The 26,591-nt window shown below is 48.6% G+C and overlaps 9 protein-coding genes across 9 annotated transcripts; 4 read left to right on the top strand and 5 right to left on the bottom strand.

Annotated features, from left to right (window-relative positions):
* Positions 1–1,024: 1,024 nt before the first annotated feature.
* Positions 1,025–1,852, bottom strand: NECHADRAFT_28005 (uncharacterized protein; the record flags this gene model as incomplete). Its single annotated transcript, XM_003044972.1, has 1 exon — positions 1,025–1,852. A coding segment is annotated over one exon (828 nt), but the record flags the coding sequence as incomplete, so codon positions are not given.
* A 590-nt stretch (positions 1,853–2,442) lies between these two features.
* On the top strand, positions 2,443–3,494 carry NECHADRAFT_43674 (uncharacterized protein; the record flags this gene model as incomplete). The annotated part of the gene is made up of 4 exons (XM_003045378.1): positions 2,443–2,752; positions 2,834–3,061; positions 3,124–3,286; positions 3,344–3,494. The coding sequence occupies 4 exons, from the start codon at positions 2,443–2,445 to the stop codon at positions 3,492–3,494; spliced, it is 852 nt and encodes a 283-aa protein (XP_003045424.1).
* Positions 3,495–5,182: 1,688 nt separating this feature from the next.
* On the top strand, positions 5,183–5,631 carry NECHADRAFT_43035 (uncharacterized protein; the record flags this gene model as incomplete). Its single annotated transcript, XM_003045377.1, has 2 exons — positions 5,183–5,295; positions 5,349–5,631. 2 exons carry the CDS (start codon positions 5,183–5,185, stop codon positions 5,629–5,631), a joined length of 396 nt encoding a protein of 131 aa, XP_003045423.1.
* A 2,047-nt stretch (positions 5,632–7,678) lies between these two features.
* NECHADRAFT_82158 (uncharacterized protein) lies at positions 7,679–8,591 on the top strand (the record flags this gene model as incomplete). Its single annotated transcript, XM_003045376.1, has 4 exons — positions 7,679–7,839; positions 7,909–8,104; positions 8,334–8,485; positions 8,522–8,591. The coding sequence occupies 4 exons, from the start codon at positions 7,679–7,681 to the stop codon at positions 8,589–8,591; spliced, it is 579 nt and encodes a 192-aa protein (XP_003045422.1).
* A 240-nt stretch (positions 8,592–8,831) lies between these two features.
* On the top strand, positions 8,832–10,174 carry NECHADRAFT_70580 (uncharacterized protein; the record flags this gene model as incomplete). Its single annotated transcript, XM_003045375.1, has 4 exons — positions 8,832–9,457; positions 9,514–9,652; positions 9,714–9,772; positions 9,947–10,174. Exons 1-4 carry the CDS (start codon positions 8,894–8,896, stop codon positions 10,172–10,174), a joined length of 990 nt encoding a protein of 329 aa, XP_003045421.1. The 5' UTR covers positions 8,832–8,893.
* Positions 10,175–11,053: 879 nt separating this feature from the next.
* On the bottom strand, positions 11,054–17,075 carry NECHADRAFT_82156 (uncharacterized protein; the record flags this gene model as incomplete). The annotated part of the gene is made up of 13 exons (XM_003044971.1): positions 11,054–11,085; positions 11,212–11,362; positions 11,557–11,667; positions 11,753–12,463; positions 12,529–12,541; positions 12,721–13,175; positions 13,222–13,779; positions 13,901–14,115; positions 14,156–15,083; positions 15,136–15,921; positions 15,987–16,811; positions 16,873–16,923; positions 16,980–17,075. The coding sequence occupies 13 exons, from the start codon at positions 17,073–17,075 to the stop codon at positions 11,054–11,056; spliced, it is 4,932 nt and encodes a 1,643-aa protein (XP_003045017.1).
* Positions 17,076–19,661: 2,586 nt separating this feature from the next.
* NECHADRAFT_82155 (uncharacterized protein) lies at positions 19,662–20,085 on the bottom strand (the record flags this gene model as incomplete). The annotated part of the gene is made up of 2 exons (XM_003044970.1): positions 19,662–19,682; positions 19,756–20,085. The coding sequence occupies 2 exons, from the start codon at positions 20,083–20,085 to the stop codon at positions 19,662–19,664; spliced, it is 351 nt and encodes a 116-aa protein (XP_003045016.1).
* Positions 20,086–23,233: 3,148 nt separating this feature from the next.
* On the bottom strand, positions 23,234–24,587 carry NECHADRAFT_94738 (uncharacterized protein; the record flags this gene model as incomplete). Its single annotated transcript, XM_003044969.1, has 4 exons — positions 23,234–23,365; positions 23,437–24,153; positions 24,193–24,418; positions 24,565–24,587. The coding sequence occupies 4 exons, from the start codon at positions 24,585–24,587 to the stop codon at positions 23,234–23,236; spliced, it is 1,098 nt and encodes a 365-aa protein (XP_003045015.1).
* Positions 24,588–24,978: 391 nt separating this feature from the next.
* Positions 24,979–26,568, bottom strand: NECHADRAFT_43535 (uncharacterized protein; the record flags this gene model as incomplete). The annotated part of the gene is made up of 1 exon (XM_003044968.1): positions 24,979–26,568. One exon carries the CDS (start codon positions 26,566–26,568, stop codon positions 24,979–24,981), a length of 1,590 nt encoding a protein of 529 aa, XP_003045014.1.
* Positions 26,569–26,591: the final 23 nt, after the last annotated feature.

Raw genomic sequence — 26,591 nt, 5'->3', positions numbered from 1 at the left:
TTACGAACACCCATCTTTCCATATTCCCCATGTCACGATCAAACACGCGCAGACAAAAGCCATTTATAGATTTCACCCATTGCCATGATTAATTTGGACATAACTTGCCGAGGGTTACGAAACCTCACAATTGAAAAACGAGCAATGCCAGAGTTAAGTAGCCATCGGAAAGCTTTTATAATTCTGGTTAAATTATTCTACGTGTATAAAATTCATGGTCTGATTCTTACCAAGGTGAGTCACGGGGGCATATGACTTGCCGCGGTGCATCTGTCAGCTTGTTTTCGACTTGGCTTCGTGTTGGGCATTACAAATAGCCAGGTCCAAGATTAACGTTACTATGCCGAGGCCGATCGTTTCCACATTCCAACTTGGAACACAGTCGGCCCTTTTCGAAGTCATTGTGCCCTCGCAGTGCCGAACCACTGCCGTTCCAGGTCCCATCTCGGCGTCTCGCTTCTTGAACTCCCTCCGGTCTTCCGTGGCACCGCTCACTGTCCATTGTTACTAAGCATGACATGACAATGGTCCCCGTCACTCAATGCCGTGAGTAGAAACTAGTCTCGGCTTCATCTTCCTCCGCCAAGTCCGGATGCGATATTAGCTTAGAAAGCGGAAGTTTGGGTTAATTGGTTGCTATACATTGATCTGCGCGAGGTGCCGGCTAAAACAACGGACCTATAATATGCAGTCATAATCTGCCGGAGCTTAATGAACCGGCGGAATGCTACCCGTTAGGGGGGCGATTTTTAGTCCCCTCGAGTACTAAAATAGGAAAGCTGTTATTCCAAAGGTTACACTCGCAGCGTTCAGTGTCCGGCAGGTCACTCATCGAGCTTAACGTTGAAGGTCTAAGTAGGACGGCATACTGTTTACGACTGGAAACGGTGATCGACATCGAGACAGAGCAAATTTGAAGAAGGCTTCTCGTATTGAACAAAATTCGATAAGGGGAGTGTGACGACTAACTATATAACAACCTCGTGTGTAACAGAAGCTAAATGGTTTAGGAGCTATCAGCCTCCCACATATACACTCCGTAAGGCGTGCCCTTGAAATCCCACTGACCAAGTCTTCTGCCCGAGTCATTGCCAGCGCTTGCAGCAACAGCAATATACGGCATCAGATGCTCCACACTCCCAGGTACATGGGCCAAGTGTCTCCCCGGGGCCTCGGGCCACCCACGAAGGAACTTCAGCCTTTGTCCCTTGTCTTTGGTCTGCGCGCCATTTCGCAAGAAGTCTTCGAATAGCTGAATTTCTCTCGGAGGCCACGGCAATTTATCTTCCGGATCAAAGTAGGCAGCACCAACCACTGAAAAGTCGTGGCAAGATCCGCCGCTGCCCACAACGGCAAAGCCCTGGTCGCGGAATTCCTCGAGCGCCTCTCCCAGACGGATGTTCTTCTCGGTAACATCTTGCTCAGAATCACCTCTCAGGATGGACATCTGCACGATTGGGATGTTGCCGTCCGGGAACATGGTGCCCAACGGAACATACACGCCGTGATCCCATGCACGGTTCTCGACCACAGGAGTGAAGCCTGCCGTACGCAGACGCTCGGCAATGGAACTAGCTAGTTCTGAATTGCCTTTGCCTTTGTATTCAATCTGGAAAGCCTCCTTCGGGAGCTTGCTGCGCATACCCTCGAGATCGTAGTCGTAGAAGATCTCCGGGTTGTCGGAGCCGGTGATGTGGGGTTGGTCCGTTTCCCAGTGGGCTGTCAGGACGATGATGGCTCGGACATTGTCAAAGTAGTGAGTCTGATCGCGGAGCATTTGGCGGTAGGATTCGTGGTCCTCAAGGAAGACGGGAAAAGGGCCTCCGCCATGGGAGATGAAGAGTGCTGGGGCACGGTTGGTGGACTTGGAAGCCGCCATTGGATAAATTGTGTTGGATTGGTACGCAAATGAAGAGTATCGAAAGGATTATGGGGTCCCAGCTTGGCTTTTAGACCCAAAGCGGGCACAGGTGCAGTAGCAGCCCATCAGTATTCGCGGACAACTACGGACTACCGAAAGTGCGAACTTCCGATAGCCTTGGCCCGTGTAGAGGCCGAGTCAAGCTAAATCCGATCAGTCATTATTTAGAACTAAGATTATATGTCACATTATCACTACGCTATGTAGAGCCTTTTTACGCATACTGTAACTACAGAGTGTACCAAGAATGCGAACTTCCGATGGCCTTGGCACGCTTCCTCGCGCTTCGGCATTATCTGGTATAACCGCGAACGCGAGTGTGATGTTTGCGAAACCTGGAAGTTCTAAGTGTTTCGATTGCCGAACTTATATCCGGAGTGTGTCTCTGGAACAAACCTTCTCTGTATATAAACTATTGTGCTTCGAGACGCTAACCGGTGATGGTCACGCTTTAGACTTTCGACTCTGCCAAAGTTTACCTCACCAACAGTTACCTATTCTTCATCAATCTTTGATCAACCATGTCCTTGACAGTTGGAATCGCTGGCCTGAGTGGTCGATTTGGCCGTCTCGTTGGCGAGATCCTCCTCAAGCGCCCTGCCTCCGAGGTCAAGTTGCGTGGCTTTTGCCGCGAACCTCGCAAGCTCGCCAAGTCGCTCTCTGGTAACTCCCGTGTGGAGGTTATCCAAGGTTCCGCCTTCGACTCTTCGGCCGCCCGCACTTTTGCAATGGGCTGCGATGTGGTTGTATGCTGCTATCTGGGCGACGACAAGCTTATGATCGACGGTCAAAAGCTCCTTGTCGACGCGTGTGAGGCTGAGGGCGTTTCACGTTTCGTGGCGAGCGACTGGACCATCGATTATACCAAGTTGGAATACGGACAGCTTTTCCCCAAAGACCCAATGAAGAGAGTCAAGGACCATTTGGATACGAAGGAACATATCAAGGGCGTGCATGTCATGGTCGGCGCCTTCATGGATACTTTCTTTACGGCATATTTCGACTCCTGGGACCCAGAGAAGAAAGTATTCACCTTCTGGGGAACTGGTGATGAAGTGTTGGAGTTTTCAAGCTATCGAAGCTCGGCCGAGTATACCGCCTCGGTAGTGCTGGATCGCAAGGCTGTGGGAGTGCAGAAGTGTGAGTGCAATATAACACGATACCGGAACTTGACCATTCCTACTAAGATATTTTCTTCACAGTCCTTGGTGACCGTCTCAGCATCAAGCAAATCCTTCAGCTGTTTGACTCCCAGTATGGCTTCAAGCCCGAGCTCAATCTGGTCGGCTCCAAGGAAGACTTGTACAAGCACATGTACGAAGTACAGGAGAAGGAGCCCGACAATGTCTTCAAGTACATGGTCTTGTAAGCAATACCGTCACCGCATAACCCTTTAGAGAATTAAATTAATGTCTTGAACAGGTTTTACAAGTACTACTTGATCAACGGACAAACCCACCTCGGCGCTATAGAGAATTCGAAATACCCTGACATCAAGCCAGAGACGTTCCGAGACTTTTTAAGCCGACATACCGTAGGCCAACTATCGCAAGCAGTGGAGGCTTTAGAATAGGTGCTCTAAGCATAAGCGATTCGCTTCTTTGCAACTTCGGGGGATGCCAAGGGAGGTCTAGGAATCAGAAGTCGGCGGCTATCTAGTTACAAAACTCCACCATAGGGTATACTCTCTGATAAAATCTGTACGCTTTCACGCGTACTTGGAGACGCTGTCGCAAGCCGTGTCGTGGAAATTGAACCTTGCATCAGCGCATGTGATGATCAAGTCTAAATAGTATCTGCAAATGAAGAGCCTAACCAGACCATCGGCATTTTGCACATCGAATAGTGACATGGAAGTATGCCTTTGCATGGATCTCGTGAGCTCACAAGGATTGGGCGAGAAATGACGAAGTCTTATTGGATTGAGCTGGAAGAATACTGTGTTAGCATTGGGGTATGATGCTATGATGTCTTGGAAATGTGTTCTTTATTGTAGTTGAAGCGGGGATAACCGACCTAGAAGATCGAGCTGAAAGAACGTATCATGATCTACTCCTATGATCAAGGTTCTGCAGCGGCAGTTTCAAGTCAGATTGCTGTCAATGGTAACAGGACCTGTTGTGGTCTCAGAACGATTAATAAAAATAGAATCCAAGCCCCTGATCCCTGCTTCGGTTTCGGTTTCGGTTTCGCTGTGGTAAGATAGTAATTTCCGTGTTAATCTTTCCCCAGATCATCAGACTGCCCCGCAGTCTAGACCAATTCTGGAGAATTAAATGCGGATTTATGCAAAGTCACACGCCATTACCGTATCCTCTCAGCAAATTTAGACAGAGCTAATGCATAATTTGCTCCATTTTTCTACTTCTCCCCCACTGTTACCCGTCATAATAATATCTCTAATTAAAGGCACTGGCTTATGGGTCATTAGGCTCATATTACGGAGGCAGCTTTCAAAAGTTTTGTCCCAAGGCTACGAGCGCCAAGGCCGCTTATCCCTGTCGGTACCTAAGGTACAAAAGCCTGAATTCCTTCAGTGGATTATTCCCTGAAGCTATAGGGAGTCGAGAGAGCTAAAGAAGCTATCTCGAGAAGCGAGGCGGGTGAAGCTCAGGGGGGATATAGAGGCTTCAAAAGCAAAGAAAGGTGACAAGAAGTACCGAAGTATCGTGGCTTTTTTTGCCTCTTCTTATTGGCTAGTCTCAACAGGGGGCTTACTGGCCAGGACAAAACATTTGAAGGCTGCCTCCGTAGCGCTGTCTGAATTAGTTGAGAGGATACGGTATGAGCCTTGGGCAGAAAAGCTGGCGCACCACCGCACAAGACGGTGCAGAGAACGGAGAATAGCCTTTGTCCGACGAAGGCCGAAGTTGCTACATACTACAAAACTCCGGGGGCGCTTATTATGCAGAGTGACGTGAACACGGGAAACAATTACCTATTTGAGCTGTCGAGGCATGCAACACCATACAAAACTTATTAATGAGGCTCATAAAGTACAGCTCCAGCCGAGCTTGTGCCTTTGCTTAGGGTATCTACTAGAGTATGGAATAATTTAAATCCACCTCGGAAGCTCCGGGGACTGCGTTGTCGTTATTTGTCAGGGTGCTGATCCACTTGATTGGCACTTTGTCCCCCTGTGTTTATAAACTATCAACTCTATCTCACTCCTCACCCACCATTGATGTCCTCTGACTAAAGGTTGAAGCACATCGATATCTACCGCCACCATCTTCTTCTCCAAACAACCCCACGATGTCCATGCTCAGCAGGATCCTTCTCACTCTCGATGCTGCCGGTTTGCTGCTGGGGACACCCATAGCTGACATGAATGAGACGCACCAGTATAACCCGCGATGGCCGCCACACGCAAAGTAGGTTTAGTACATGACTTAAAAAATCAACGTGTTGACTCTTGCCATTGTAGATTTCACAACGGCCAGACCATCACCCTGTCTATCATGCTCGGACTCCTCACGCTGTATTACACCTGGCGCCCCGCCACCGGCATCAGCAGCAAGGACTCCCTTACAACCGCCATGATATTCGGGTCAATATACTGGGCCGCCGGTTTGTGCGCGCAATTCTACCCCGAGGCCAGTGGATTGGATCCTGAGTTTGGTGGGCCGGGGTTCCCGCAGGCTAAGATATTTACTGCTTTCATGTGTTGCGGTATCGCGGGCTGGCTCTGTGACCGTTGGGAGGTATAGAAATCCTGAAGCTTGTTTGTAGGGTTTATATTTTCATAGCTTGTCTCTATTTCTTCCCATAGCTCAGCAGCTAGGTGACTTAGAAACTCGTCTTACCCATGTGTTAAATTCAACGGGGGATTTTTGACTGTGTTGGAAGCTCTTGATTTCTAATTAAAAGAATGCCTGAAGTTGGTCTATTTTATCCTTTCTTGGATAGGCTCGTATACGTCAGCTGTGACGGGGTGTTCCTGATGATATGTTTCATCCATGTCTGATGCCGTAGGTCACACAGCCCCTGTGCCAGAGCAACCGTAGTGATACGATGTGAAAGATACATAAGAAGAAACCTCCACCTGGCAGCCGCTCGGACTGGTCATCGGCATCGCTCCGCAGAACGCACCATCCACTCTAGGCCTTCGGGCATGTCTTTAACCATTGGTCTAGCTAGCTCGCGTGCCTTACAGTAATCAAGGCTTATAATAGATTACATTCAGATCGAACCGTTGGCCATGGGAAATACAGTTGTGCGGAATGGTCCCGAAGCCGCACCTTTGACTTATTGGGCCATTGCTTCCGTTGTCCAAGAGGCTAGGTTGTCACCAGGCTTTGAGGAAGTGTCTTGGAACGGCTGCATAGCGGGTTGCAGCTCGTCTCGCCGCGGCTCTGGTTGGCAAGCCTGCTGTCTATGGTAGTTATGTGTTTCACAGCATTGGGATTTAATGCTGCTATGTGTTATCAGGTGTGTTCTTTAATCTTGTGCACGGCCACGTGTCACTGAAAGAATATCAATATCTGCTGTCTATGGTTGTAATACACTTATGAAGCTAGATTTGCATGAAGCTTTGGCCATAGATTAATACCAGGGGCATAGACACTCCTTGATTCGCATGGAGTCTGGACCTCGGGCTTGAGAGGTGGTTGTGTGGGGGCGCAGGGATTTGCAGTTAAAAGAGTGGGAAGAACGGACTGAAGGTGCAATTGCAACGATGAGGATGAGACTCTTGAGATTTTACACCCGAGCCTGAATTCTGGCTCGAGTTGACGGACTGTGAAAGCGGAAAAATTGCCAGATTTTGAGAAATGCAATGGCCCTTTGTAAGCGCCCTATGCTATCACCAGGTTGTGAGGAGGGGCAGCCACATCTCTCGCCAAAGCGGTGACTTGCTCCAAGAGGAGAGATGAAAGCTAAAGATAGAGGCCCATTAGAACGCTCATTGGTGGCCTTCTTTCTTCGGTGATGATTTTGTAAATCATTACGACAGCGGTACGCCGGTCTTGGCCGAGACATAATCCCACAGGATGGCTGACAAGCAAGACGCCCATTGGTAGCCTTCTTTTGAGGGGGTTCTCAGATTGCTGCCACAGCGGCAGGCTGCTCTAACCACAGACATGAGATTGCAGCGTGGCGTGGAAGTGATATGTCCATTGGTGGCATTCATCTAAATGATTCGCAACGTTGCCGTATTTGTTGCTGTTGCCTGGTGTAAGAAACTTGCTAAGCCAATAAAGAATGATGAAGCCAATGTGCCCTGCTCGCCTACCAAGAAATGAGTGTAGCTGCCCGGGTTAAGACACCACTAATGCAGAAGGTGTCGTTCAGCTGATGCACGCCGAAGTGTTGAGATGCATTGGAAAATGGGAGTAAGCTGCATTTTGACCGGAGTGGTCAAGTGCAACTTGGCATGAGAAGCCCACTGGTAGGCACCGTGTGACATCCCTCAGAGCGCTCTCGCATTTGCTGCTGCTCTATGCCGTGTCACGCAGACATGGTGGACTCGGTTCAGCGAGTTGGAGAAAACAAGGCAAAATGAGGCATCCTGTCTACGGAGTACTAAATGTAGATTCGCTGATTCAGGCGCCCCGCAATGGAGTATAGTAGTCTGGTCCCGTAATCGCAGGTGTTGAGACATATGCAAAGCGTAGTGGCTACAAATTATTAGCCTAGCCGTAGTATGCATAGGGGAAATAGTGGCCGTTATTGTCCGTACTCTAATTGTTGGTTCTTCATTATCGCACGAGTAAGATGGAGAATCGGTAATCACCATTTGATGATCTCGAGGACCAGATGTTCAACAGCAGGATCATTGTTCGCCGGTTCACAGACCAACTCACTGGAGCTGATAACCTGGAGCGGTCGACCAAAGCCGCACAAGCAGAAATTGATGAAGAGCACGAGATGAGAGAGCGCCAACGCCTGGAGCTGTTCTTCAAGAGCCCCGAGAATTCGTAAGGTTACGCCCTACACCCATGAGCATTATCTCACATGAAGGACTTCCAGATCGCGGAAATCGCTAGGGTTGCCCTGCAAGAGACGATTGACAAGTTGACAGAAAGCGCAAAACCGTCAATGATGCAACGCATCGGCATATCAACCAAGTCTACAAAGACAAAAACAATCGAAGTGCTTACGGATGCAGTACAAGGAGACTTTGAAAGTCTCAAAGCGTCAATTGACAACCTGGAGAAGGAGTGGAAGGCAAAACACGGACGCGTGAGTTGAGCATTGTAAATTCTCGCCCATCACACTGACACGCATTGCCTAGGTACATACGAGTTTCATGTCGCTGTGAAAGACCCTGGATAATCACAAGCGCGTCTTTGCGATATTTCCGTCTCAAAACATCTACACTTCGGTCCTCTGTGCGAGCCTCTCGTGCCTGATGACGGTGGGTTGACCAGAGCATGGAGGACTTCAAGACAGCACTAACTCACAAAACAAGGCAGCGAAGACTTACGGAGATATCGCAGAAACGCTGTCAAAGGCAATCACCAGAATTTCAGAAAAGGTCACGACATGCTCTGGGTTCCTCGAGATCATCAGAACACCGCGGATGAGAGCAAAACTAGCAGACATCTACGCCCGCATGTTAGGGTTAGTTTTATAACTGCTTTTACTTAAATACTCTAGGGTAGCAATAATAAAATCTTCCGCTTATGCTCTATCTCGTGGCTATCGCGATTACAAATACAGAATGTAGTGTCCGACCTATTCCGCGGTGTCGCCACTTATTTTCAGATCTCACACCATTCGGATGCATCCTCCAGTCGGTTAGGACGGGTAGCGAGCGTCATTTCGGGGGAACTTGTGTCCTTGCTGAATAATTAATTGTCTTAGGACGAGTGGCCCTTGCTACGATAAACCTCCAGGTGGACACAATATAACGATACCTATCGCGTTACAGAACTAAACTTCTTTTCTTCTTCATTAGAGCCCATAGACCATCTTCTACCCACGTTTCCATATTCTTTCCTTGCTGTGCCAAGATCTTTCACCAACACCATGGCTACTCCTGCACCCACCCAGTCTCAGACCTGGACGCTCCGAGAAAAGCCTTACGGAGAACCAATTCTGCACGGAAATAATCCTACCTTCGTATTGAAGACTGTGAAGATCCCTCCTCTGAAAGACGGCCAGGTGTTATTGAAGACGTTGTATCTCAGCAATGATCCGGCACAGCGCTCATGGATTTCACCCCTCGCCCAACCAGAACGGCTTTACCTACCGCCGGTTCAGGTAGGAGAGTCGATGAAATCCCTGGGCATCGCTACGGTGGTCGAATCCCGAAGCCCAGACATTCCTGAAGGGAGTCTAGTCATCGGCAGTCCTGGCTGGACTGAATATTCCATTGATGATGCCAGCAACGTTTCGGTCATTGAGACTCAACCGGGCTTGCCAGTCACTCACTTCTTGGGGTCACTGGGTCTACCGGGACTCACGGCCTACTATGCTCTGACACAAATTGTCAAAGCGACGCCGAGTGATGCCATTGTGGCCAGCGGTGCGGCTGGGGCAGTTGGAACGATGGTGGTTCAGATTGCCAAGAAGATGATTGGGTGTCGCAAGGTATGGGAATTCTCCTCAATCGAACTAAGCCTTGAGCCTTGCTAAACTCAGATAAGGTGATTGGACTTGCAGGGACCGACGCAAAATGCAGATGGGTGGAAAATCTGGGAGCAGATGTCTGCTTGAACTATAAATCACCCTCATTCAAGCAGGATCTTACCAAGGAGACCGAGGGATTTGTGGAGATTTACTTTGGTATGTTATTATTTACCAATCTCAGATAACAAGTTCTAGGTGCTAACGTCTTGCTTTCGAGACAACGTTGGTGGGGATATCCTGGATTTTATGTTGACCAGGTTGGCAAAGTTTGGACGTGTGGCGGCCTGGTAATGACCTCTTCTTGCATACTATGAAAGTAAAATACTAACCTCCCAGTGGCACTATTGCGAACTATAATCGGGATTCTAACATGATCGGTCTCAAGAACTTCTCCGTAAGCCTTTCCATATCTAGACTTTCTCGATTGGGCGCTGATTTCTACTCTAGGAGGTGGCTATTATGCGTCTCCAAATTCTGGGATTTATTAACATTGACTGGATCGACCACCTGTCGGAGGTACGACAAATATTAGTCGACGAATGGAAGAAAGGCAATCTGATTGTCAATGACAAGAGTGAGATGATTGTTGAAGTAGATTTTAAGGACATTCCTAACACTTGGATGATGTTATTTTCGGGAGGGAATACAGGCAAGCTAGTTACGAAGCTGAGGCAATAAAGCCACATATAGAGACCTCTGACTTTTTAAGATCATGCCACGAGGAGGGAAGGGGTTCCGTCTATACCCGGGTGCGCTGTGCGGTTTCGTACATTGGCGGGCAAGTAGAGAGGATAGGAGCGTTAGGGTTCATACTACGCGTTAAATCCGTATTTGGCAATAATGAGAAAGGTATGAGGATGTCGTGGGTGCATTTTGACTTTCTGCTTCTGCCTTCGATCTTCTGGCTCAGTTCCCACCAAGATCCGGGCTAACATATCCAGAATGTTCAGACTCTGTGATTTCTCTTTTCATTGGGAATTCCATTGAGCTGGGGCACGGATTCGAGCTTTTTGGGTGTTGTTTTGGGTAACTCCTTGGCTATAAGAGTCAGCTGGCTGTGTCAATCAGTTTTCGATCCTGTTAATACCATCATTGGAGTTGGAAGCCTCCGTCATTACTGATCTCCACGACGTCTTCAAAAGAAGCCCTCAGCTACAATAGCAAAGAACCAAGTGAGGAGTTCGTGATCAATGGCAGGATACTGAGGTTTCAAGCATGACGTTGCCTTGCCACTGGCAATAGTTTCCCAATGCACTTTGAACCATCCTGTAGCATATCATTGAATTTATCAGGTATGGAAAGTCAACCTGAGAAGGCTGCGCAGTAACAGCACCTAAAGCCTTGACAACTTCCCTCGCGGCAATGAATAGTATACCACACCGGGCCTCGGCCCCCAATTCCAGTTCACACTTTGGCATGGATTAATTCCAGGTCTCTTCCTCGTTATGCAAGCTACGCCCAACCGCTCCTATCATGCTTCAATCATTCTTGGTTGTAGCCACACCAGCACAACAATTACATGAGCATCAAATCATTGTATGCACTAGAAAGCAGGCTCTAGCCGCTACCCGGGATCTCGCGTTCGAGCCCTGGCCATGGAGATAGTCGAACTGTGGGAGATCTGCTGCCCCCTCAGGGGGGTGAGCTTCTTGATGCGTCAGAGGAAGGACCCCGCTCTGCGATGGGGCAATGATCTGATTCAGATGCTGACTTACACTCGAGATCGACTCTTGTAATGCATCCATCATTGTCCGTCGTGCTGGTGGGGGTTATAGGTTTCTGACTGAATGCGTCGTCCCTGGCGTCTTGCAGGGAGTGGTTTGGAAAGACGGTGAGGGCCGAGAGAGGACAGTGGAATAGATTATTCTTTAGTAGTGTTAGAAACCGATTGTCATAGGCGAAAAAATGAAGATATAGTTACGCAACAACATCTTTTGGTAGACACATCTTAAGTTGCAGCAATCATGTAGCCTTTGCTAATATATCATCTACCACGACAGTGGGGATAAACCCAGTTTCTACTTCTACGGCTTTGAAACTAGAGCCAGATGTTCACGTACCACCTTGCCCTGAAGCAATCTTGAGATATGACTCTGAGTAACGGTTGTTTTCGGGTGGATGAACTCGGTCGAGCAGATCATCAATACTGCGAGCATTCCCAAACCCTGACCCTATCCAGACCGCTGATTATTTCTTCCTAACTATCTATGCCCTAATAACAGCACACACGTCTTAAAAATCTTTGTACTCTCTGACCTCCTCGCTGATAATACTCCCTTTGCTACCTTTATCCTCCTGCAGCGACATACGTCCATGACTCGGATCTAGTTGCTTCTCCCGTTCTGATATCTGGCTCCTCTCATCTTCGCTCCCACCTCCAGGACTTGGCTCATAAACAGCTGTATCTTTATCTGGAGAGTCACCGGACACGCAAGGCCTGGATCCTTTCTGGCCTGACGCCCTTCTTTCACTTGATCCTACCTGGAGGTCTATATCAGATGGCACCGACATGAACTTTGGTGTGGCTGAAAGAAGTGAATTCTCGTCTAGGAGGTCATAAGATTTCTTTTGCTCGTCGGGCTGCGGATTAGGCTGCGGAGGCGGCCCCTGGGTTACAGCCAGAGAGGTATAACCCCCTAGGTCAGGTACATCCGACTCTTCGTGGATTGTAGCTTCTGAAATAGAATGACGCTTTCTAGGTGTAGAAGACCCTGAGTTGCGCCGGGGAGGTAGGAACCGGGGCGAAGAGCATTCGGATGACACGCTGTGCCTGGGAAGAGATGGCTCTACCTCTTTTGGCATGCCAACGGGTACCGCCTCCAACAGCGACAGGTCGGTGGTCTTCCGCTTGGGTGGCTTCTTGAGCCTCCGAAGGCAATAGTCCTCGTCGTTAACACATTCCTCGCGGACTTTTTCGAAGGCGGCTTTCACTTCGGTGCAGCTCGCTTTCTCCTTTGTTTGCGATAACTTTTTATAGCTTAATATAAGCTAGCCTTAGTTATAAAATAATAAAAATATATATTCTTATAAACCTTAGAAAAAGGGCTATTTAATAATATAGGTTAGGTCTTATATATTATAAAACTAATTTTTCTAAAATTCTTTAAACTTAATTTTTTAAAGTAAGAAATATTTTCTTTAAGACCCGCAGACCTATGCTAACTCTAACCCTATCCGGGCTATTAGTTTCTATACCTTTGCTAAGCTATATCTCCTCTTTCCACGCTAGAAACTGGTAGGTCATGTAAACCGTGAGCATAGCCGCTAAGAGCGCGCCTAGTCCAAATCCAGAAGAGTGATCCGAGGTAATAGCAATATACACAATAACTCCAACGCCAATAAGGATAAGAATAACCATTAACCAGAACAAGATAAAGACCCAATTTAAACTCTCGTTGATGCGAATTCCCCAGCCGTTTATAAGTTGCCCATTGTCGTTGTCTCCACCTGGTCTCGAAAGCCCCTCCTGAAGTTTCTTGGGAAAAAGTAATTTCCAAAAAAGGCCAGTATGAGGGCCCGGCTTCAACAAATGTGGCAATGGTATATCAGCAACAAGAGCATCTTCCATGGGGAAGGGTTTGTAAATATATCGCCCCTCTGTGACCTCCTTTTGTGGGGGAAAATCTCGTGTTTTGAAGGATCTGGGACAACAGTCTAGACCCACAGGCACCAAGTAAAACTAGATGCATGTCAGTTTGGTTGGATATTGTCGGCTATGGACTTACCTGTACGAAATCACCGGAAGCGATTTTGTGAAGACTCATGATTTTAGGAAGGATACCCGAAAGAAAAGCGGAAAGATAATCCGCCAATGTTGACAAGATTGGCAACCATGATGTTGCTATTGCTGCTACCGCTGTTGCTGTTCTTCGAATCCACGGTGGTATGGCTCTTGAAATTGTCCACTCGTGTTCAGCCCGAACCTGCCGATACCTGTCCAGAATGCTCTCAAACAAGTATTGATCATTTGTGATAGAGCTGACAACGATGGTGTCTAGTGTTGTTGAATTCCTTGTGTTGATGCACAATAACAGGTATTGCGGCTCCTGTCTCTGGTTGGAAATGTTCGTATTGCTGTTTGAAGTACTACTAAGCCCCGAGGATTTCGACGGCTGAAGATGTGCCTGCCCAGTCTGCAATGAGTTTGGGGACGCGTGAGCTCCTTGGTTAGCAGCTCTTGCACCCACTACATGTGCTTGGGGTGGTGGTCTTGGGGCAACAGGGGCTGGTGTATTTGAAGCCTGAGGTCGAGATCTAACAGCGGCAACACTGCTAAGGAGATTCTGTTCAAATCTCATTAGCCCACCTGTCGACAGTTCTCTCACATCAAGATATGTTAGCTCTCCACAGCCCTAAAAGCCTGTCAGAGTACCTCCCGTGACTATAGAGATTAGAGAAACTGACGCATGTGTAGTAGAGCCTCTGGAAACCAGGTGGTGGTGGGAAGCAGCTATCTGTAAGCCATTTCCACATGGATAACCATAGAGTGATTTTCTCTTTCACTGTACAACGAGCTAACCCATCGGAAGAACCACCGTTGACCTCTTCTTCGGATTGGCTTGGATCGGTGGGTTTCGGTTCGGCTGAAAATGAAACCGCGTCTTGTTCCATTTCATGATCTAGATAGTTTAGTAATGGGCAATGTATAGTTATACACACCGACTTTACCTTGTTCCGGAGAAGGTTGGTGATCCGTGATGTTAATGTCTTTCTTGTCATTGACTGGGGGTTCGTTGGTCCTCTCCGATTCGTTATCGTCCTCTTTGTCCAGTTTAAGCCAAACTCGGAATTCCCGGCAAAGGATGAGAAAGGCATCAGCCGAAATCATGAACTCTTTGACCTCATTGAGACTCGGTAATGAGGACTCGCCTTCGTTCTCGGAGTCGCTTGATTCAAATTCATCCTGCTCATTCTTCAATGCGGTATCGGTCGCTGCGAGAGGCGTGTTGATTTGTCCCTCATCTGCTCCTGATTGATCCAGCCACTCATTGACTCGTGCTTGTCGAGCAGTTGATCCGAATGAGTCCAGTCTCTGTGACCAGGAGATGCCATCTCCTTGTTCCAGCTTTCGCGCCATCATGGCGACGGCCTGGTGTCTTGACCTCCTGATAAATTGTGCTGCCTGGCGCTGAGGTTCATTTCTTGCCTCCTGATGGAGTCTCTGGCCATACATCTTCAATAAACGAGGAAAGTTCCGTCGAAATCTCTGAGGTCCAACTAGTGAGAGTGCAGAAGGATAGAGACCCTTCAGGTCCTCATTGCCGAGAAGCAACTGAACGAGCTCGACAATAGCCCCTTGAGTAACTTCATTGAATGATGTTTGAGACGAAGGGGCGGAGAATGCAGAGAAAATGCTCTCGATATCGCTGTCCATGACAACGCTTTCGGTGACTTGGGCGTCAAGATCGGGAAGAGTGATGAAGTAATACTCCATCTTGTCTCTGAGAAACTCGCTGACTTCACGAGACGTGGCCCGCTTACTATAATCGATCACTAACATCCGGTCGCGGATGAAGTCTAGAAAATCGATCAAGTAGCTTGACTCGTGGCCAGCTCCAGATACCGCCTCCTTGTTCTCCTCTATGCACTACTCTTGGTTAGTCTGAGTTCATTTATTGATGGGAATGGAATTGGCATACTTTGTGGACAGACCTTTTGACAAAGAAGGCTTCGGGAATCACTGTAGTGCCATCGATTCTGAAATCCTTTCCGAAGAACGTATCCGCCAGCCAGTTGTCACGCGAGCGGCCCAAGTCTTTCTCATTTAGACGATCTTGACCATACGCCTCTAGGCTTTCCCGACCACGGGCCGCCCAGGTTAAAAGCTCCGTGAAGACGCATCCCAAAGCCCATATGTCAGACTTCCTAGACACGTAATAGTAGTTGTTGGAGCTCTGCTCTGGCGAGTCGTAGGTTGAGGAGAAGGACGGTTTCGAAACCGTGTCGTGGAAATCAGCAAGGCGAAAGTCAGAAAGCTTTAACTCACCGAGCATATGAGAATAACCTTCTGAAAAGAATCGCAGGATGTTTTCTGGCTTCACATTCCCATGAATTCCGTACCTGTTCTCCCATTCTCTTTTAACAGCGTCCCGCCCTCTCCTAACAGCGGGGTTCAAGTTGTGAATGCTGTTTAGCCCTTGAGCAAGCCCCGTGCATTGCTCGGCAATCCACCTAATAAGCTCCTTGGGTGAATCTGACGCCGAGGTCAATACCTCCGAAGGGTCCTGTATCATCAGATCACGTAGACTCCCCTGCTCAGCCCAGGGGAAGAGGAAGGAGGATTTGTCCCCCTGTGTGAATGTTGCGAATAGATTTACCACATGGGGCCCGGGCGGAGCTTTTCTCAAAGCATAGAGTTCTTTCTGGAAGAACTCCTCGTTGTCTCCTGGTGTGAGAACCTTGAGAGCAAAAACCTCATTGCCGTACTACATTAGATGGTCAGATGCAAAATCCCCTCACCCACCAGAAGGTACTGCAAAAAGACACTTACGAAAGCATGTTGGTCCGGGTGAATCTTGACTTTGAAAACCTCGCAATACCCGCCATTGTGAGCCACGGGTTCGAAGGAAGTCCAAGGCATGATTGTATCGGTCTCAAGCACATAATGTGACGCTTCCATGTTCCCGGTCTTGGCGATGAACGGGACCAGAACGGTCCATTGCTGCCTGTAGAAGTCCCGCATAAATCTCTGCTCGTTTTTCTTGAAACAATGTTCTTCCACAGTGTGGTTACCAGCGTTCTGACGTCTCTGTGAGCAGAGCAACTGGTATTGGGGCCCCCAGATGAAGGGGAGGTCTCTGTCGTAGATTTGAGATTCGACAAAACGAGGGAGACTATCCAGCTCGTGAATCAACGCGAGTATAGCGAATACCTTGAGAGCCGAATCTCTCGGTTGCAAGTTCTCCAACGGTTTGCCGCACACGTAGGCAGCGTAACTTTGAGCCTGCTCCTCTTGAAAGAATTCTTTGAGCTCTCGGATAACGTTGTCGAAAGTGCAAATCCGTTGAAGCTCGCTATGAGGCAGAAATTCTTTGGTCCCATCGAGTACACACGGCTGCATAGCGTTGGAAAGGAGGCCGGCTAGGGAAATTCGATCAACAGCGCCAAGGCTTAGGGGTTCCTCGGTATGCTGCATTTTGCACACGTCCTCAATGTCGTTTGATAACGTGGCCTCAGGGTCATTAGTTTGGGTCAGTATGGAATGCCGCTTGTCGAGCAGAAGCAAGTTGCCATTGTCAAATGACTCCCTGGATTGGTCTGAAGCGAAACCATGAGATGCGTCTATAGCGCGTCTACGGATATGCGCAATCTCGTCCTGAGTGAGGTATGGTTGTAAGCTACGCATCTGCAAGTAACGGATCTCTGTCAACACCCACCGTGGTCAAAAGCATAGGGACAGTGATAACCCAGTCACTGCCTCTCATCCCCTGCAAAGTTAGGCCTTTCAGCACCGATGATTCTGACAGGGCTCCTCGTAACTTACGCGGATGGAATACTGACCCTCCCCAAACCTTTGGTCGAGGAAGTTTTCCAATACATTCTTATTAGAGTATTCGGCAGGGAAAGTCTGGGTTACCATTTTCTTTTTGGTGCTGCCCTCCGATGAAAGAGAACGGGTGGAAACGAAGATGCATGAGAGAGGATTGCGCGATCAGGGATATGTTGGTTTCAATGGACATTTTCAATGCAGGAGGGCACGGTTAAATAGATACATATGCACAGGAACCAAATATTCTACCTGCAAATGCACTGGGCCAAAAGACGCCGATCCGCCTAATATCAAGGTAGAAAAGTGCACCTTGCCGCATTCCCAACCAATACACTGCCGGCCTGAGCCGCTGGGCGGAGTGGCTTTCCTGCATGTTCCACGGACAAGCCCGAAGGAGAATCAGGCTCTTCAGGATTACTGCCTAAGGTGGCAACAGGTGCACCATTGACAACTCATAGCACACCCTCTTTCTAGAAGGATGGGATTTTGGCGAGGGGTTTACAAAGGGAGGGCATAGCCGACTTTGGCTGCGAATGGCATTTTTGTGGCCTGACTCTACAAGAACTAATAGCGATGTGCTTTTATATATACCTCTCCTGAGCATTCCTCCAAATAATCTTTCAGTCTCGCCATCACATCCTTGGAGTGGCCCAGCGCAGTTTCCATAAGCCTGACATGGGATATTCTGCGTTGTCGGTGAGATGAGAGAAGTTAGGCAGTATTGAGGCGAAGCTTGCATGTGGCTTGCCAAGTTTCGCAGCATTTCATCAGATCAGGCTGCAACACGCCGACAAATAGGTAAGCTAAGAACGCCTGACACCTTATAAATACTCCAACTTTCATGAGATAGGACTTTGCGTTATGATATGACCTCTAACAAAATCATCAAAGAGAGATAGATCTCCCAACAAATGTTTATATATTACTATAGAAATTTCTTACATCTCTATTATTAGCCATGGACGAGGATTGATAAATGTCTCCATGACCTGGTGCTCCTTTGACCCGCGTCGGCGGCTAAGCCGCCGACCTGTGACATCCTTGAAGCATTATTTCATTGGCGCTTTTGTGCCATTGCCGCTACACAGCCCATCTCCTGCGTCAGCTGCATCGTTCAGCTCGTCAGTAGGTCGCCGCACACCACCGCCCGCTCGGCGTGGTTTCGCTCCGCCACCGCAACGATCCACTGCACCGTCTGCCGCACCCGATCCATGTCATAATGCTTAAAATAGAGGTCGCTGAGAAGCAGCCATTATCTATGATGAGCCTCAGGGTCCGGGTTGACACGTGCGTTACGAAAGGGCCAGAAAAGATTTTGACGCACCATGGATCCGACGTAGTCACGTAGCAGACGGCCAGGGCAGAGGCGCACGTGACGAAAGCTGCGTCTTTGTGAAGAACGTTGCACACGACGATCTCCTCCACTACCTAGATTGGGCTTGATTGCGGAAGCTTATCGGACATGCTTTTGTGGTTAGTTAGGGCCTGAATACAAACGACAGTTTGAATGCCTTGTCAAAAGACTATCTCACATGTAACAGAGGAACCAGAAGTTCTTCCAGTGGGGTATCTCTAAGGAACCCTTTCTTGGCTTTGGTCAAGGGTGTACGGATCGCCTATGTTATAACCTTGCGGTGCAATAAGTGTCAGCACCCGTGTTTAGAAGCGCATAAATAGTCTATGCCCACAAGACGGCAGTGCCACTAATACGAAACACATCATTTGAGCTCGTGTCAAAGATGTGAGGTGGCAAAGCCTTGCCACCATCTTCGGCGTAGAGTTGGTGAGATACCAGGCTGAATCGTTGGGTTGCGGAAGACATTTATGCGGCCATGGTAAAAGAGACTAAGGATGTTGATGAGATTCAAAAGAGACAGCCTGAGAATGATAGAGATAGGTAATTTAAATGAAATAAAGGATAAGCCTGTGATCATGTGATATTCATGCGCATGCCTATTCTACCTATAATCTAGTGTAAGGCAACTCCAGTGGCTTTCCAGTGCGGTCAAACTAGATCTTCTAGCCTATATTGAGGCTCTCCTGCAGCGACGCAGCAATTACCAGGCTTATCAAGGACGATCTTAAAGGGATAGGTATCAGTGCTCCATCTAAGATCGCATCAACCTATCTATTCACCTCCGACACGAAAGCATCTTTATAGCGATTATACCACGACGGTATCAGATCGCTCTTAATAAAGCCGTCCCTATCATAAAGTTCTACTCGATTTCTTCGCGACGTAAGGTTTACTAATATCTTTCTAGAGATACCAAATACTTCGCTCTAACTATTATATCTATACGCGGCGATTCATAAGTTATAAAAGAAGGCAAACTAGCCATCCCATAACTCGCACATTCCCATAGCATTATCAGCATCTCTAAGATCACCTAGATCTATATACATAGCGTTTATCCTAACCGCTAATACAGACTTTAGAATATAATTATCGCCTCCGAGGAACATTAATACGAGATCGATATCATAGATAATAGAGTCGATAAAGATACCGCCAGAGTTCCTAAGGTACCCCTTAAAGAAAGGGCCAGTATCTCCCTTCTTATATTATTACGACCGGTAGATAAGTAGCTTTCTAATCCCCCCTCCTTTGATCTTAGCGAGGGCATCCTAGTAGCTTTCATTAAACCGCCTCACAAATCTAACTATTAGTTTTGTTTAAAGATTCGCCTCGGCATACTAGATAATATACTCAAGCTAATCGATTATCAGTCAGACTATTCGCCAAATCATCCGTGGTCATCTCTCTTACCTCCTTCACTGTAGTACAGACGGGCTTCTCGCACAGGACATGAATGCCCCTGCCGAGCGCTGCCTTTGTCTGTTCGGCGTGCAGGGCAGACAATGAGGCGATGATAATGGCCTGAAGGCCCGGTGTCTCAATCGTCTCATCAAAGGTGGCGTACAACTTGACCCCATGGGGTGCCAGATGCTCCCTCCCCCATCTGAGATCCTGCTCTGCTGGCGAACAAGCGCAGAGCAAATCGGCACGAGGTGTCTTATTAAGCAGGTTCAGGGCATGCGACTGGCCCATACGGCCAATGCCAACTACTCCCACGTTCAGCTTGGTTGGCGTTATCATTGTGTGTTTCTCTTCACACTACCAGACTTGTCGCGGTGCGTTTGACCTCTGGGAAATATGCCGAATCGCGGTGCATTTGAATGAGTGTCATGGATGTGACAATCTGCTCTGTTGGATCCACATTGAGCTAAATGCAATCTCCGTGAGCAAGGACACAAAGCCTAGAGTGATACACGTAGCATTCACCATGGAGCCTATATCTAACCATATAGCCGCGGAGGAGATCCTACCTGCCATGGGATGGCTGTAAGGGGCCTGTTGCACTGAACCTAACGGGTCCATTGATCCCCAGCCAACCCTATCCCATTTCTCTACCAATAACTACATTCATAGACACGGGGTTCTCCACACCTCCCCAGACACAAACAGCATACTTTACTACCCAGCGACCTTATCCCCAATACTAACTTTAGGAGGTTAAGCGTCACCGGGCCAAGGTTCTGTCAAATTCTCCGCAGCCAACGAACCCCACGGGGAAGTTGGAGAATGCTGGGGAAGGGGAAACAGGAAATACCAGCTCTCCGGCTAACAATAATGACTTCTCTATCCAGAGCAAGTATCTTAAGCTTAGACTACACTCTCCTCTATATAAAGCCGATCTTCTTCTAGTAAGCCCCTTCCTATCTACAATACTCACTTAGCCTCCCTTTCACACCTACCCACGGCTTTGAATTATTATTTCTCATCCAAACTATGCCTCGATTCTTCGGAAATCAAGGCAACGCCCTCCGCTACCATATCACAGCGGCTTGTGGCAGCGGTTTTCTCCTTTTTGGATACGACTAGGGCGTCTTTGGCGGTCTTCTGAGTAACCGGCCCTTTCTGGAGATATTCAACTACCCAAGCTCAACTATCCAAGGCCAAATCATAGCCACCTACGATATTAGCTGCATTATAGGTACACTGCTATCTATTTTTATCGGCGACAAGATTGGTCGTCGACGGTCAATTCTTGCGGGCTATATCATCCTCATCATCGGCGGTATTATGCAAGCTGCTTCGTACTCTTTGGCGCCTATGATTATAGGTCGCATTATAGCCGGCGTAGGAAATGGCATGAATACGATCGCTATTCCTATTTGGCAGTCTGAGACGGCTAAGCCCGAACACCGCGGCAAGCTAATTATCCTTCAAATGGTCACCAATATCTTTAGAATCGCCCTTACTAACTAGATAAACCTTAGCTTCACCTACATCCCGGACAACCCCGTTTCCTAGCGCTTCCCATTGGCTTTTCAGTGCTTCTTCGGCCTAGTCACTATGTGTCTAATATGTGTGGCTCCCGAGTCACCCCGATGGCTCGTTATGCATGACCGCACTAAGGAGGCACAAACTATCTTAGCACACCTCGCAGCCAAACCCGAGACCGACGCATCTATTGTTGAGGAAATTAGTCGTCTTATAATATCCGTTCGCCACGAGGCTATAGTTCAAGACGCTATGACATTAAAGGAGATTTTCCGCAACGGCGAACAATAGACATTACGCCGTGTCCTGCTTGGCGCCGGCACGTTAGTATTTCAGCAGATTGGAGGCGTAAACGTCATTGCCTATTATCTACCTATCGTACTCGTCCGGTCTTTTGGCATATCGGAACGGCTAGCCCTTATCCTCTCAGTTGTCGACTCTATGCAGCTTATGTTTTGGGGTGCTTTGGCCGCCTTTCTGATCGATCGAGTCGGTCGTCGACGTCTGATGATCATGGGGGTTGGCTGCAGTGGTGTCTGCTTTACCCTTGTGGCAGTTGGACTACGTTATGGTAGACCCAGCACCGATAACAGCAATAGGGCCATATCAATTCTGGCCATTACCTTTATCTTCCTTTATTACGTCTTTTATAGCATGTCTTTACTCTCTATTCCCTTTATATATCCTGCCGAGATCAATGCACAACGAATGCGTAACACCGGTACATCTATTGCCACTACAGTCAACTAGACATACGTCTCCCTGGTAGTTATGGTAACCCCTATGGCGATTGATATAATTAGGTAGAAATACTATCTAATATATAGTATTTTTAATTTTATCTTCGTCCCAATCGCGTGGTTCTTCTACGTAGAGAGGGCGAAATTATCACTCGAGCAGGTCAACCATCTCTTTCAAATCAAGTACGAGGGTGGGAAAGATATGACCTAGAAGGAGGCTACGCAGCTGGCTCAGATGGAAGTGCATAAGGCAGTAGAGGCCAAAGCTCAGGGTACAGAGCATGCCGAAACTTATCACTACGAGAGCACTAAGGGCAAGAATTAACATGTTGACGGAACCTCAATGCATGTATTTGAAGGCTGGGGCTTAAGCTATCTTCTTAACCTTAAACTATACTATATCTAGTTCCGAAAATAATGCTCAGAATGGACCAAAAGTGGTTTAATCTGTTAGGTCTACACGCTCGTGCTGTTTCAGCTGTTCAGACTCGGGCGAGTAGGTACTCCGTCCTGTGCTCTGAGTTGTGGTTAGGAGACCCCTGTCCTTGGTGAGTCCGAGGCCTCTAGGGTAGGCTGACCTAAAACTGCGGAGAGTCAAGAGTATTCCATAGTTTAGTAGCGATCCCCTGACCCATCGCCTGACTGCCAGTGTGAGTAGGACGATTGCATCTTTTGTAACGTACCATTATCATTTCAGTACCAAAATCTGTGCATCTTTTGGGTGTTTAATCAGGCAACACTGGGAAGACTGGGCCTAGTGGGAGATGTCTCAGGGGGTAAGAGTTGAAGAACCTTCTCCCCGCTTCCCCACATGCACACGGGCCGCCCTCACATGGGGATCACGCTAGTTGAGTCAAGATGGAATGGTCTAGGCAGGCATCCATGGATTGCTGTGTCGTGGTTCACTGAGGGGGCAACCCAATAATTAACCCCCTGCCCCAGTCCAGTGTGGTGAGCGTCATCAGGTTTGAGTGGCAATGCTATTCTCGACCTCAAGAAACCTCGACAGCGACAAGTGCAAGTATGTACTAGGTGACACCATGCGCAGACGAGAGGCATCAGGTAAAAAACAGGTAGACAGACAGACAGTTGGATGCAGAGGCTTTTCGAGCGACACGGAACCTAGACGGGAAACGATTGGTTCTCTTCTGGCTACGTACTGTCTTCTTCATTGGTAGCGTAGCGCCGCCTGGCTTGGTTGGAGCCCCCATGCTTATGAATCAAGCTGGCCAACCCCTGGAAACACCTGACCGACCAAATAACGTTGGCGCGGCATCACACTTCCGCGACACGGAAATCACCCCCGATGGAATCCATCTTCCGGCAACCTGAGGGGAAGCGTGGTCTGAATTCTAAGTACGTACTCTCTCTACACCTCGGAAGTAATAATACATTTTATCAGGTCCGAAGGCTTACCTAGAACTAGCTGCAGACCTTTCTCGGCGTCCAGTAAATCGAACCTGTGCGTGATGAGAGACTTGAGGTCGAGTCGGCCGGCAGCCAGCAGGTTGATGGCTGTGGGAAAGGTGTTGGCGTATCTCCAGACCCCAAGTAGTTCCACTTCCCTGACGACCGCCAACCCCAGATTGAGCGTCTGCATCGGTCTACCAAGCCCGACAATCACCACCCTTCCTCCGGCCGTGGTGGCTCCTATACAGGCATTCAGGCATGCTTCGACGCCGGTGCATTCAAAAGCTGCATCCACTTTCAATCCTGTCTGTCCCTCGCCCCCCGGAAGGCCTGCGTAGGTTACATCGGCAAGGTTCTGGTCCTTGGCAAACTCAAGCCTGGCCTCATCGATATCAACCATGGCTACTGACGCTGCTCCCGACGCTTTAGCCATAGCAGCACAGAGCAGACCAACTGTACCGGCTCCAAGGACCAGAACCGAGTGTCCAGCGTGTATTCTCGCCTTGCGAACTGAGTGGATTGCTACCGATAGAGGCTCAATCAAAGCCGCCTCTTCATATGACACGCCATCCGAGAGCTTGTAGACCAATCGAGCAAGGTGATTAAGGCGTTCTTGAAGGGACCCTTGTGCTGGAGGCTTCGCGCTTGCAGATCCGTTGAATCGCATCCGACTGCAGAGATTATACCTGCCGTCGAGGCAATGTTCGCAGCACAGACACGCCTGCTGAGGCTACAACGTGACGCGATCCCCAACACGGATGTTTGTTACCTGGGAACCAACGGCTACCACTTCTCCTGCAGCTTCGTGTCCCAGAATAAGAGGCTCCGTGACTTCGTAAATACTATTTCGCCCATTCTGATAGTAGTGCTGATCTGTTCCGCAGATACCTGTCGTTCTTGGTGCAATCTGGACCTCGTCAGGTCCTGGGGCCACCGTTTCGACACGCTCGACGACCAACTGTTGAGCGCCGTGTAATACAACCGCATTGTGGGTGCTGATGTTCGGGTTGTTCGACATGTTGAAGCGTGTGGGTTGAGTAATCGATAGCCTGATTGTCGCTTGGGAACGGGTACGGGTATGGAAGCAGGAAGCTTATGAACTCGGCAGGTGAACGCGAGAGCATGCCACCCGTCATCATACCTTAAAGGCCCTGTTGTGGTCATTTTATGCCCGGGCATCTGACTGTCAGTAAAATATCACGCTAAATTAATTTAATGCCTTCAAGGCTGCTACCTAGGCTATATGCTTCATGTCATGTTTGCCTACTTTCTCCCCGAAATCTGGGCTGCGCTTCCTTACGGCTTTCATGGCCGCTGGCTATACCCGTCCTATAGCCTATCGAAATTGAATTGGTTTGGCATCGAGTAGCGATAATCACTTCACCATGTACGCTGCAATGCGTCAATGTAGCCGGATCGATGACCATAGATTAATCACATCGACACATTTAATACAATACAACACAGGTCAATACGACTAGCAATCTCTATTTCCATACCCTAAAGATACATGCTGCTCAAGCTAGACTACTACATGTAACCAACAGCTCCGTATCTACTTGGCGAGAAAGCTTGCACTCAAGCCCAGTACGAGGGAAGAGACCAAGCCTCCAGTCATGACACCCCAGAGAGCCAATTTCGAGAATGGACTCATAGGAAGACTTCCGCTTCCACCGTAGATATTGAAATCCTTCCAAATGGGCCAATAGAGCTGCCACCAGAACTTCCATGTCGGGTCATGATAGTTGGTCGTGTTACGCCCTGCGGCGTCAAGATTCCAGTTAGCACAGCCAGAGCTCCAGACCATGCCCTTGAGCTTCTCTTGCACAAAGCTAGCGTCCCTTGTCTCGGCGGCCTCCTTAACATCAATTACATCAGAGTGATGCTTGACGATCGGGGCCACGAGCCTCTTGATGATATATTCAGCCTGCGTCTCGTTGGAGAAGATACATGAGTTGTGCGCAGGAAATGCGTTGGGTCCGAATACAATCCCGAAATTTGGAAACCCCGAGACGAAAGTCGCGCGATAAGCCTGAGCACCACGAGTTTCCTTCCAGTGTTCATTGATCGTTTGTCCACTCCTGCCTTTGATCTCCATCTTGAAACCTGTACTGAGGATTACCGCGTCGAACCCTAGGTGCCTCTTGGTGGTTTGGAGGCCCGTTTCCGTGAATTCGACGATAGGTTCATCCGTGAGCTCAACATTTGGGCCATGCAAGCACTCGAGATAGTCGGGATCGAAGATGCGGCGTTTGCAGCCCAGTGGAAAGTCGGGGATGAGGAGATCATGAAACTTGGCTGGAGCAACTCGGCGCATATACGTTTCAGCCTCCCTGGTCTGAACGGCCCGTTTGCGAGCTGCGGTGGGACTGTTGCCAAGGTACAAATCGTGGAGACTGTCGGTTGTCTTCCACAGGTAAAAGCGGTACAGTCTGTGGTAAAGAGGAAGATAGCGGAAGCACCACTTCTCAAAGGGTGTAAATTTGCGGTTTGGCCGTTCATTAATCCACTGTGCTGACCGTTGAAATTGGACGACGTGTGTGGCTGTCTTGACGACGTAGGGCATGAGCTGGGCCCCCGAGCACCCGTTGCCAACGACCGCGACAGTTTTGCCCGCCATATCAAATTCATGATTCCATCGTGCCGAATGCCATATCTGGCCTTTGAAGTTGTCGTGGCCTGAGATGGTGTAGTCTTTTGGTACGGATATAGTGCCCACGCAAGACACGAGCATCTCGGCCTCTCTAAAGAATTTGTGGCCCGTTGCCAAGTCGACGAGATTCACACGCCATACCGAGCGTTCCTCAATCCATTCAGCCGAGTCTACCTTCATCTGGAGACGCACGTGGGGCCGAATACCGAACTTGTCCACGGTGTCATTGAGGTATTGTAGGATTTCACCTTGCTCGGCGAACCTCTTGGACCAGTCCGGGTTTGGGTTAAAAGAGAAGGAATAGAGATGCGAGTCGACATCGCATCCTACACCTGGATAAGTGTTTAGGTGCCAGGTACCCCCCAACGCGACCTCTCTTTCGTAGATGGTGAAGTTTTGATAGTTAAGTCGTGTTCTGAGACCGGCTGCGAGGGCAATGCCTGTAATACCGCAGCTAATGATGATTAACCTTAGCTCTTGATGGGAAGTCATGTCGTAGAGAGAGTCGGATTATT

This window comes from Fusarium vanettenii (genome assembly GCF_000151355.1).
Source record: "Fusarium vanettenii 77-13-4 chromosome 6 genomic scaffold NECHAsca_20_chr6_4_0, whole genome shotgun sequence".
Lineage (NCBI taxonomy): Eukaryota > Fungi > Ascomycota > Sordariomycetes > Hypocreales > Nectriaceae > Fusarium > Fusarium vanettenii.
The sequence above is the reverse complement of the archived record's forward strand: the minus strand, read 5'-3'. Positions and strand labels throughout refer to the sequence as shown.